Consider the following 12,340-nt stretch of genomic DNA (forward strand, 5'->3'; position numbering starts at 1 on the left):
TGAGGTCATCACATTTTCGTCGTTAAAATTAAAATTAACAGTTACGGTTGAGACTTTCCCGAAATGAGCATCAAACTCCCAAAATAGAGCTGATGCCTACAATGCCAGACAATTCATCGCACTACGTTCACTGGTCGTACTACTTTCGCTGCCCGTACTAAAGCTTCCACTGGTAACGGGAACCGCAGATATTTATTTCCGGGGGTGAAAATTTACCGAATACTAAATCATCATTAATTGTCAGATAGATTGAACTTAATTGGCCATCTTTTCACTTTTCATGTTATGCACAATCAGAAGTGAAAGAACCTCCGGAAATGAAATCGCCGCGGCCTTTTTCTGTTCAGTGGTGACGTCAAAATATGTATTACCAACATATCAAAGTAAAAAATCGGTATTTTCGGTTGACTTCGCCTCTATCATACATTTAAAGCATTTCAAGGCTTAAATTCAAACAAAAATCTCAACTACAAACCCCGTAATATAATTAAACCAATTTAAAAATTAAATCAAGCGGATTATCGAAACCCTGTCCACCTCTTAACCGGATAATATCATACTATATGATAAATATTATGATCTTAAACGTGCTGAATTTTTATTAAATCGCAAAGATATCACACAATGTGTAATTCACGCAAGTACCAAGGGTACAGAGTCTTTCTGAGATGAAATATATATACAATAGTCACATCTGGGAATTTTGTGATTTTACAAACTAGCATGCTTCAAAATGGCTGGAAATCTGATATTCCAACTGACAGGGTATCGGACAATCGAAATGTCTTATCAGACCAAATATTAAAATCACGCTGAGTAAAATAAAAAAAGTTGTATAATAGGTTCCCAAGGCTAGCGAAATAAGCTGTTTTATTTCAATCAAACCTTTTTCAAATAAAATCTCAGATAACTGAATAACCGGCAACGGCACATAAAGTCTATGTCAATTATCGATATTTATAGCGTACAAAAATTAGTTTCATGACCGAACAAAAACAGTTTACATTTACATAACCACAGACATTAAATAATATTTGACTTGATCAAGCTTAGTCTTGATCAAACCAGTATTTTATTGTAAAAACATGTCATATGACATATTGATAAATTGAAAGGATTAAGGTTAATCGAGGATGAACCTTTCAAGATCGCCTCAACGCATAGTTGAGGATTCTTTGCATGGCAAGCTGGTGATAATTTCTTGAATAGTGAAAGAAACCTCTTTTTTAACTCATTTCACGATACACTCATATATTTATCGTTACATAAGAGTCGGTTACGATTACAAATTTTAATGAGACCCTCAGCAACAAAAATGGGAAAAGATCAAGTCATGAATTTAATGGGACTTTGTTGTTAATTTGACTGGGTCAGAAATTTTGTGATGAAGAATATTATAACTGCCAAAATAATGAATGGATTTATATTTCTCTCGCATTGTACCAAAGGGAAAAATCTAATTAAATCTTCTATCCATATTTGCTGAGGGGGTCCCAAAGATAATTACAACAGTAAAAACGATTAAAAAGGTCAAGTTTAATTTGCTAACTGGACCAAGACTTTAAATTGACTGACTGAAAATTTCTTGATTACATCAGTTCTCAATCCCACACATTACACGTGCAGCTACACAAAGTTAACTGCTGCGAAAACGACACAGATCGAAACACAACATAACGAGCAACCCACAATCCACATAATATAATCAAAGAGACAAAATCACATTTCATTGTTCGTAACTAAAAGTATAATATCTATAAAGGATTATCATTCTTTATTTCGAGAGAGCACTGCAATGAAGATCATCGTATAAATCGTGCCACTTAACTTACCACGTAGAACGTGAATATAATTGTCGGTGTTGTTGTCTATTGTAAAGTTGCGCAGTCACTGCATACCACAATCGATGCCCGGGAGAGGTGCGGTTCTTGCAACTGAATTAAACTGGACATCTTACTATATATAAAGCGAGACGATATATATATATATATCTGTGCCATTTTACTGACACCACGGCATCGACTTTAACGCAACTTTCTGCAAAAACCGTAAAAGATATACAACTGAAACTTTTTTGGCTGGGTCAAATGCTTTAATATCCTCCAAATCAGCATGAAAAAATAAAAAATTGGCCGAGGAATAATGATTTTAGAGCCGAAAATTTGGACCCCCAAGTGGTGTCAAAAACGCCAATTAAATAGGTAATAATTATTTCAGTATCTTGAGTCTTGACACCGTTTAGGGCTATATTTCACGGGTTCCTGCTAGTTTATTCTAAAGCACACTTGCACTGGGCACCAATATTCACGTTTTGACAAAATATTCGACAACACCACAGATACAATTTAACTCTGTGGTCAAAATATTCAAATATAACGGGACAGATAGTCTCATGCCCATATTCTATGGATACCACGTGACATGACGTCACCCCACGTGACCGGACATCTTGTCACGTGTCGTGAAGATAACTGCTGACCACAGATTTAACTTACTATCACTGAACCCAACATAACACCACCTCTAAGAAAAAACATATTTTCTTCATCCTTGTTAATCAGTTTTCGTTCTTGATTACTGAACTTAAATTTAATCGATATTTGTTTTGATGTATCAAATCCAGAAAGAGAAACCAAACCTTCCAATGTAACTTATAATGAATAAAAATGGTGGATTCGGTTTTGTTTACAGTATTTACGAGCTTTGGTCACGTGACAGGCTAGTGAAAATTTTCAGAAAATGTGTTATTGGACCAGTTTGGGGAGCAGCCTAGGGCGCTTTATATATTCTTGCCCATCATCGGCTGCTGCCCCGGTCCCCGAGACTTCATTTTACTTTCGTCTGGTTTCCACTCTCTGTTCAAACCAAGTTACTAGCTAGGTAACATGATAATCGAGACAGTTTTCAACGTAACAACGATTTCTGATGGTTCGGACAGACCTCCCTTCTCACCCATCTGAAAGGCAAACCAGTGCACTACCAACTATGCGACCTCACACTTGGATGCTTCCATCAAGCAAAAGTTACCTTTATACCAACATTGTTTACAAGAAATTTACTTGCACGGCTATACCCTGCAAGCGATACTCCGAGAGCTAGCTCCACCCGTTAATTGTGCCTTATATGGCGAGTAATTAGCTGTGCAAATATCACGTGCTAGATGCAGCCAGCAAGAGATACCCTGCAAGCGATAGACCGAGAGCTAGCTCAACAGTCCCCCTGTTAATTATGCCTTATATGGTGCGTAATTGGCTGTGCAAATGTCACGTGCTATATGCCGCCACTAAGCGCGCTCAATCGCTACCTCGTGATCCTCACGTGACCGATTACACACCGATCTCGGTGTGTGACGGAAACTAGGAAAAAGCTAGTTTGAGCATGAAATAAGCAAAACACCTCTCATTCTGCAGTTGAATTTGATTAATATCTCCAACCTCCTCTCGGCGGTGGAACAGAATTAGTCAATTCCTGTGTGCATTTTCTCCCAGGAGAAGTGCACGCTGCACATGTTTTGGCGAGCTTTCCTTTATAGGAGGACTCTAATGAAAGTAAAGTTACTTTAGAGGAATTTTGATGTGGGAATTAGTCCGACTAAAAAGTCACCAAGTGCAATGAAACAGACGAAAACAGTATTAAAAAAAGCGATTGTCTTGTTGCTATATCTCACGGCTGCTGTTCACATTGCTATTGCATGTTAGACCGCACTTCCCTTATAACATTATCATTGTTATTAGAACAGAAATTAATAGTACATGTACTATAACAGTAACACTACCAACTTTCACACTCCGCACGTACAGAACGAAATACTGTATTGATTCTGTACAACGGGCCATCTCACTTTCGATCACTATCTGTTCCGATTAAAACTGTTGGTAAATCAACCTATCAATCTATGTACTTTAATCAAACTTTCAAATGTTAATTAATCGATCTGACTAGATCTCTCAATATCAGTCAATTAACCAATGCATAAATTTGACGCGACAGTGACACGAATACTCGTTTCTGAGGTCACGTGAACATAGAGCACGCACTCTCTCTCTAACACCTCTTCTTCCGCAGCAAATGATGAGGAACAGTGTTATGGGAAGCAGGTCCGTAAGTAGACTGATCAGCCCGGAGGTAGAGACAATCATGATGTCTGGTCGAAACAGCCCGGTTGGACCCCTGTCCATCCTCTCCGGACGAAACAGTCCAGCTTCCCAAAGAGCTGCATCTCCTGCTGGGAGCATCAGAAACTTCCAGTTTGAGGACAACTTGTTGACCAAGGATTATGAGATTGAAGGCGAGAGTAAAACAGAAAGTGAAAGTAAGCCTGAATGCGAAAATAAGGATGTCGACGAGAGTAAATCAGATGAGGCAAAGCCGATTGTGTCACCAGAGGATAAAGTTCCAGAAGTTGTTTTGACAGAGGAAGATGTGAAGAAACCAGTAGATTTTGCAAAAGAAGAGGGATGTCAAGTGATTGGTGAGAAGGCACTATGGGAGAAGGAAATTATTGTACCAGAGAATGACCAAGAAAATGCACCAAAAGCAGTAAATGGGCACTAAATTTACAAGCACTTTCAATGGACCGGGAAAAATTGAGTGGGGACTTTCAAAATGGCGGAGGGGAAATTATTATTTGATAATGATAGTAATAGTATGATTATGAATATTTTACAATGGTTTTATTTAAAACTATTTATTATTTGAATTTTAGGGATCAGACTAGACGACAAGATATGGACAAATATTTACAATCTAGATTAATTAGACGAAGGCACCCAGTGACTATGATTTGGTAATAATTTTTGTGAATGAGATTGCGATTTTTTCTGTATTTGAGTTATGAATTTGAATGAAGAATATTTTATATTTCTCAACGCTTACTTTCATTTTGTCATATGTAAAAAATAATTGAAACAAGTATCTGAATTTTCTGCAAATATTAGTTAAGATCACAAGTCCGAAATTTTTGTAACAACGCGGGAAAGTCTCAACGTACAAAATAATCGACAGAAAGTGAGGTCATCACATTTTCGTCGTTAAAATTAAAATTAACAGTTACGGTTGAGACTTTCCCGAAATGAGCATCAAACTCCCAAAATAGAGCTGATGCCTACAATGCCAGACAATTCATCGCACTACGTTCACTGGTCGTACTACTTTCGCTGCCCGTACTAAAGCTTCCACTGGTAACGGGAACCGCAGATATTTATTTCCGGGGGTGAAAATTTACCGAATACTAAATCATCATTAATTGTCAGATAGATTGAACTTAATTGGCCATCTTTTCACTTTTCATGTTATGCACAATCAGAAGTGAAAGAACCTCCGGAAATGAAATCGCCGCGGCCTTTTTCTGTTCAGTGGTGACGTCAAAATATGTATTACCAACATATCAAAGTAAAAAATCGGTATTTTCGGTTGACTTCGCCTCTATCATACATTTAAAGCATTTCAAGGCTTAAATTCAAACAAAAATCTCAACTACAAACCCCGTAATATAATTAAACCAATTTAAAAATTAAATCAAGCGGATTATCGAAACCCTGTCCACCTCTTAACCGGATAATATCATACTATATGATAAATATTATGATCTTAAACGTGCTGAATTTTTATTAAATCGCAAAGATATCACACAATGTGTAATTCACGCAAGTACCAAGGGTACAGAGTCTTTCTGAGATGAAATATATATACAATAGTCACATCTGGGAATTTTGTGATTTTACAAACTAGCATGCTTCAAAATGGCTGGAAATCTGATATTCCAACTGACAGGGTATCGGACAATCGAAATGTCTTATCAGACCAAATATTAAAATCACGCTGAGTAAAATAAAAAAAAGTTGTATAATAGGTTCCCAAGGCTAGCGAAATAAGCTGTTTTATTTCAATCAAACCTTTTTCAAATAAAATCTCAGATAACTGAATAACCGGAAACGGCACATAAAGTCTATGTCAATTATCGATATTTATAGCGTACAAAAATTAGTTTCATGACCGAACAAAAACAGTTTACATTTACATAACCACAGACATTAAATAATATTTGACTTGATCAAGCTTAGTCTTGATCAAATCAGTATTTTATTGTAAAAACATGTCATATGACATATTGATAAATTGAAAGGATTAAGGTTAATCGAGGATGAACCTTTCAAGATCGCCTCAACGCTTAGTTGAGGATTCTTTGCATGGCAAGCTGGTGATAATTTCTTGAACAGTGAAAGAAACCTCTTATAAGCGCGTTTAACTCATTTCACGATACACTCATATATTTATCGTTACATAAGAGTCGGTTACGATTACAAATTTTAATGAGACCCCCAGCAACAAAAATGGGAAAAGATCAAGTCATGAATTTAATGGGACTTTGTTGTTAATTTGACTGGGTCAGAAATTTTGTGATGAAGAATATTATAACTGCCAAAATAATGAATGGATTTATATTTCTCTCGCATTGTGCCAAAGGGAAAAATCTAATTAAATCTTCTATCCATATTTGCTGAGGGGGTCCCAAAGATAATTACAACAGTAAAAACGATTAAAAAGGTCAAGTTTAATTTGCTAACTGGACCAAGACTTTAAATTGACTGACTGAAATTTTCTTGATTACATCAGTTCTCAATCCCACACATTACACGTGCAGCTACACAAAGTTAACTGCTGCGAAAACGACACAGATCGAAACACAACATAACGAGCAACCCACAATCCACATCATATAATCAAAGAGACAAAATCACATTTCATTGTTCGTAACTAAAAGTATAATATCTATAAAGGATTATCATTCTTTATTTCGAGAGAGCACTGCAATGAAGATCATCGTATAAATCGTGCGACTTGACTTAACACGTAGAACGTGAATATAACTGTCGGTGTTGAATTGTCTATTGTAAAGTTGCGCAGTCACTGCATACCACAATCGATGCCCGGGAGAGGTGCGGTTCTTGCAACTGAATTAAACTGAACATTTATTCTAAAGCACACTTGCACTGGGCACCAATATTCACGTTTTGACAAAATATTCGACAACACCACAGATACAATTTAACTCTGTGGTCAAAATATTCAAATATAACGGGACAGATAGTCTCATGCCCATATTCTATGGATACCACGTGACATGACGTCACCCCACGTGACCGGACATCTTGTCACGTGTCGTGAAGATAACTGCTGACCACAGATTTAACTTACTATCACTGAACCCAACATAACACCACCTCTAAGAAAAAACATATTTTCTTTATCTCTTTTTCTCTTCAAAACGTATCACTACTCATTTACCCCTCACGTGAAATACCAAACTTATGTGAGTTAGACTTCTTTAATGTATCTCCGTAGAAGGCATTCAGTATGAACTTAAGGCTTTGAGAGCGAAGCAGTACTCGGCTTGGAACCTGGCCTCCATGATGATCAGGCAAAAGTGGACCTGCGGATATTTATCATTAAATTGCAATTTGAAAGCCGATTTGTTAAATAGATGAGTCATTTTCACAGCACTACACGTCGAATCAGAGCATTTTTCGGATTTGAAAAACAATTATGACGCACTTCATACTGAGAAACTTTGTGGATCCATGAGACGTACCTTTTCAGAATGAGTGAACCCACGTTTGGACTCCCAATTGTTAAAAATGTCCTCCTTAAGTTGCTCTGGCACGCATGTGGTGCAAAAAATATAGTCTCTGAAACCAGGGGGAAGGAGCTCTGAGATCATACTGTAATCCACGTTGTAGTAATAGATGCCCCAGAGTCTGTGGACGTAGTACCACACGGAACTTCGAAGTTTTGACGTGTCAATGTTCTCCTTGCCGCCCATTCTGAGAGACGAAATACGTCAATTCATATTCGAATTCAAAACAACATTTGACATCAAAAGCAGCGGCAGAAAAGCAAAAAATCTCCAGATTAGTTTAAATATTACTGAGATAGAGGTGTTCTCCTTCCCTCAGTATAATGTTCGGAAACAAAATACTCACGTGTGATAGGTTAGTTCTTGGATGATCTCGAACTTTCTGTTCAGGATATCAGCCAAAACTTCGTCTAAGTTCCTACAGCAGGGATATCCCATTTCTTCCCAATCTAACTCCTGTGGTTATATAAGTTAGATTCCAGCCACTCTCACTTTTAACCGTACATTATATCTGTAACCATCGGAGGAAATGATTACCAAGGTTAAGTTACATTTTTAAATTTGCAGGAAAAAAATAATCAATCGAAGTTGTAAGATTACTGATCTGATAACACAATGAACAGTTATCGTGTTAGTACAGACAAATCCGTCTGAAAAAATCGATCTGCTGACACACGAAGCTTTCAGAGGATTTTTGACGTTTTTGAGTCCCATTAGGTGCCCTTTATGGCTGACCAACTTTTCCAAACTTTTCCACTTGTCTTAAGGCCACTTTTTGCCACTTTACCACTTTTTACCACCTTTCTTGTTTTTCGAATATCTTTAGTTGTGAACATCGTAAAAGGTTGCGGATCAATCGAGTGTGTTCATATTATCAGGAAGAAAAACGTTTGTTCAAACAATTTTTACGTCAGATAATAAGTTAATTGGATAATTATCAATTAACTAATTAGCAAAATTCTAAAAAATTTTTATTGGCTCAAAATGATCGGAATAGCTTGAAACACGGAGAAAAGTATTTTTTAGAAAAACTTTGAAAATTGTTCACTTACATTTTTTTTCGAGACTTGGAAAAAATTTCGAAAATTCAAAATATTTTTTCCGCCAAAAGTGATCAAACCGCATGAAACACGGAGAAAAATGCCTTTCAAAAAAACTTAATACTTAAATCGCCAATATTTGTAGTTGGAGTTCAGTAAATCTCGGCAGATTTTAGTAAACAGGAATTACTAAGTGAAGAGGTCTGAAACTGAAAAACGTTAACCATACGATCGCGCGGCGATATAAGAGTTTCATAAACTAATTTTCACAGAAACTGCACCAATGGCACAGTCAAGATCGAAACGATAGCCTGCTGTACTGTCATTTTATTGATTTCAATGATGAATCAGTGGGGTTAAGATAATCACATTTGTAATAAATAAACATCTCTGTACCGTCAATTGTGCTAATCTAAACCAGCCTACCTGTATTACCAGACCTCTTCTTTTCCTCGACAATCAAACCAAGTTGTTCATATCGCATTTGGTGGGTGATGTAAGTAGTAATACATATCGAGCTGTATTCAATCACAATACGACACAATGCAATACGTGTATATTATATTATGGCCCTTAATGAGGTATATGAAACGTTCTATACCGTACACTTCTCGTTACTCCAGTGAGAGGCCCAGTATGGAGAGGTTTAACAGTTTAGCACGAAAACGTCTGCTTGGCCTCATGGCTCTTTGACAGCTCAAAGAAGGCGAGAAAAGACCAGAAAGCTTAAATTTTCAACTCCACATTAATCCTGAGCTGATCATCATGGCCCCGAATATCCTACGGGAAGAACCTGTATTTTTACCTCACGACGTCCGGATTTCAAATCAACACCCTCAATAACATTAACAATCCTTCCTGATCAGGATCTGTCTCTATTAGCAATTTCCAAAATATCCTGACTCTCGTGGGACATTTCACTGAATTAATTATTACTGGTTTTTTATTACCCCTTGCCCGTCATTCGTATCTACATCTTACCCTTGCCAGTATGTTACCCTTGCTGATTTTACGTTTAGCCGACCCTGACATATGGGGGTGATTTGAGGTAACCACCGATCCAGCATAGTAAATGAAGCGGTATGCAGAACAATACAAAACAAGTCACAGTTGATGTTGGAAGGTGTATTTACACTTGCTTCCTGGACCTGGCTGTTCCTTAGTTTCCCTGATCTGTTCTTGCCTTCTTCAAACTGTAAATGAGCCATGAGGCCAAGTATACGTTTTCGTGATAAACTTTAAAACGTCTCTATACCGGGTTTCTCACGGTATAAAGTAATAAAGCGTTACATAAACCTCATTAGTCATTAAGAGCCATATAATATACACGTATTGTGTCGTAGTCTGATTGAATACAGCTCGATATGTATTAGTTTCAATACTTTCAACACTATACTATATAACAAATAATTTTAATGACAGGATGGATTACTGAGGGCACTGTGTTAAGGTGATTTAAGTGGGTCCCAATTCCCACCGACCATTCTTCTTTGTGTTATGAATACTTGCTTCATCATCTCCTTTTAATAAAAATCACGGTGTCTTTATTGACTAAGCGCATTACTACTTACATCACCCACCAAATGCGATATGAACAACTTTGTTTGATTGTCGAGGAAAAGAAGAGGTCTGGTAATACAGGTAGGCTGGTTTAGATTAGCACAATTGACGGTACAGAGATGTTTATTTATTACAAATGTGATTATCTTAACCCCATTGATTCATCATTGAAATCAATAAAATGACAGTACAGCAGGCTATCGTTTCGATCTTGACTGTGCCATTGGTGCAGTTTCTGTGAAAATTAGTTTATGAAACTCTTATATCGCCGCGCGATCGTATGGTTAACGTTTTTCAGTTTCAGACCTCTTCACTTAGTAATTCCTGATTACTAAAATCTGCCGAGATTTACTGAACTCCAACTACAAATATTGGCGATTTAAGTATTCTTGAAACGAAAAATTCACTAAGTTTTTTTGAAAGGCATTTTTCTCCGTGTTTCATGCGGTTTGATCACATTTGGCGGAAAAAATATTTTGAATTTTCGAAATTTTTTTAAAGTCTCGAAAAAAAATGTAAGTGAAACATTTTCAAAATTTTTCTAAAAAATACTTTTCTTCGTGTTTCAAGTTATTCCGATCATTTTAAGCCAATAAAAAATTTTTAGAATTTTGCTAATTAGTTAATTGATAATTATCCAATTAACTTATTATCTGACGTAAAAATTGTTTGCTCAAAAGTTTTTCTTCCTGATAATATGAACACACTCGATTGATCCGCAACCTTTTACGATGTTCACAACTAAAGATATTCGACAAACAAGAAAGGTGGTAAAAAGTGGTAAAGTGGCAAAAAGTGGCCTTAAGACAAGTGGAAAAGTTTGGAAAAGTTGGTCCGCCATAAAGGGCACCTAATGGGACTCAAAAACGTCAAAAATCCTCTGAAAGCTTCGTGTGTCAGCAGATCGATTTTTTCAGACGGATTTGTCTGTACTATGTCTGATTTAATAAAAGTGCAGTTATCGCCGCAAAATCTATAGAATTTACGAAATTTTATTTATTCTTTTAACAAAAAAGTTTAAGAGTCACTATAAACGTGTGCACATACAGATTGGCGGTAAAATTAATTTCCTCTCAGATTGGTGGTAAAATTAATTTCCTCCATGATAATTCACCGTCTAACGACGCACATCACGTACGTCGCTCGCTCGCGTCTATATACACGCGTGGTGCGCGAAATATTTGACACTTTCATCAATATTGGGTCTTCGCCGCGTATGTATAATGGGCACAAAAATAGGGACTTTCCACTAATTTGCTCCAAATTGCAAATTGCAAGGCCGAAAATATCAAGCGTTTTAGGCAATTATATAAAATTTCTCCTAAATTCTAAAATACGATTTTCTTTCTAAATAGTTAGATGGGACATACTAGTTTGGATTAATTACATTATAATACATTTGAGATATCACTTGAAACACAAGAAATGTAGGTTTCATACTGTCATATAAAATCCGGATTGGAGTATTATTTATGAGTCGCATGGTTGCAATGTATTCTGTGTAAAATTATATTTATCCCGGTTCATGCTACAAGTAAAAATGCTCTTATTAGGGAAAAGGAGTTCACTCGACGTTTCAATGTAACTACATCGTATTCATGATCTCAAATTATTTGTTATATAGTAGTGTTGAAAGTATTACTAACTATAACAAGACAGAGAGCAAAACATGATCACCATCTCTTAGGAACTCTTAGGAACACTTAGGAACTCCAAAAGTTGACTACGCAAAAGGGATTTTTATTGACATTTCCTGCCTCCAGGATGTAAAAATGGTTAATCCGAAGACATGTCACATCGTGGTTCGAGAGTCGGATCTGTAACTATGCTCGTATAGTTTAATCATTTTTAGTCTGCATACGGTCGTTTCATTGTTTCCTCAATTTCATTGAAATTGTTGAAGGATTAAGAAAATATTCTCTTGAAGTATGTGTTTTTTCAAATGAACGCTCCGATTGGAAAACTGTACTTCAACCAACTCATGAGTTAATATCCGTCTTTTCTACTTTTCTAGACATATTTTCTAGACATATTTTCTAGACATCTTTTCTAGACATCTTTTCTGGATTGGCACTTTTTGAAAGAGAACTGATTAGTCCAGTAG

General features: G+C 36.5%; 1 protein-coding gene across 2 annotated transcripts in view; it reads right to left on the bottom strand.

The window, feature by feature from the left end:
- Positions 1-4,916: 4,916 nt before the first annotated feature.
- The window catches only part of LOC134812735 (sestrin-1-like), a 31,960-nt gene continuing 24,536 nt past the window's right edge, over positions 4,917-12,340 (bottom strand). For both annotated transcript variants that reach the window (XM_063820277.1, XM_063820276.1), the window contains 3 exons: positions 7,983-8,092; positions 7,592-7,823; positions 4,917-7,432 (listed from right to left, as the gene is read on the bottom strand). In XM_063820277.1, coding sequence (XP_063676347.1) covers positions 7,352-7,432; positions 7,592-7,823; positions 7,983-8,092 — 423 coding nt within the window. In that variant the 3' untranslated portion in view covers positions 4,917-7,351. The remainder of the gene's footprint in view (positions 7,433-7,591; positions 7,824-7,982; positions 8,093-12,340) is intronic.

The sequence above is a fragment of the Bolinopsis microptera genome, chromosome 3 (genome assembly GCF_026151205.1).
Source record: "Bolinopsis microptera isolate Bmic1 chromosome 3, MBARI_Bmic_1.0, whole genome shotgun sequence".
Lineage (NCBI taxonomy): Eukaryota > Metazoa > Ctenophora > Tentaculata > Lobata > Bolinopsidae > Bolinopsis > Bolinopsis microptera.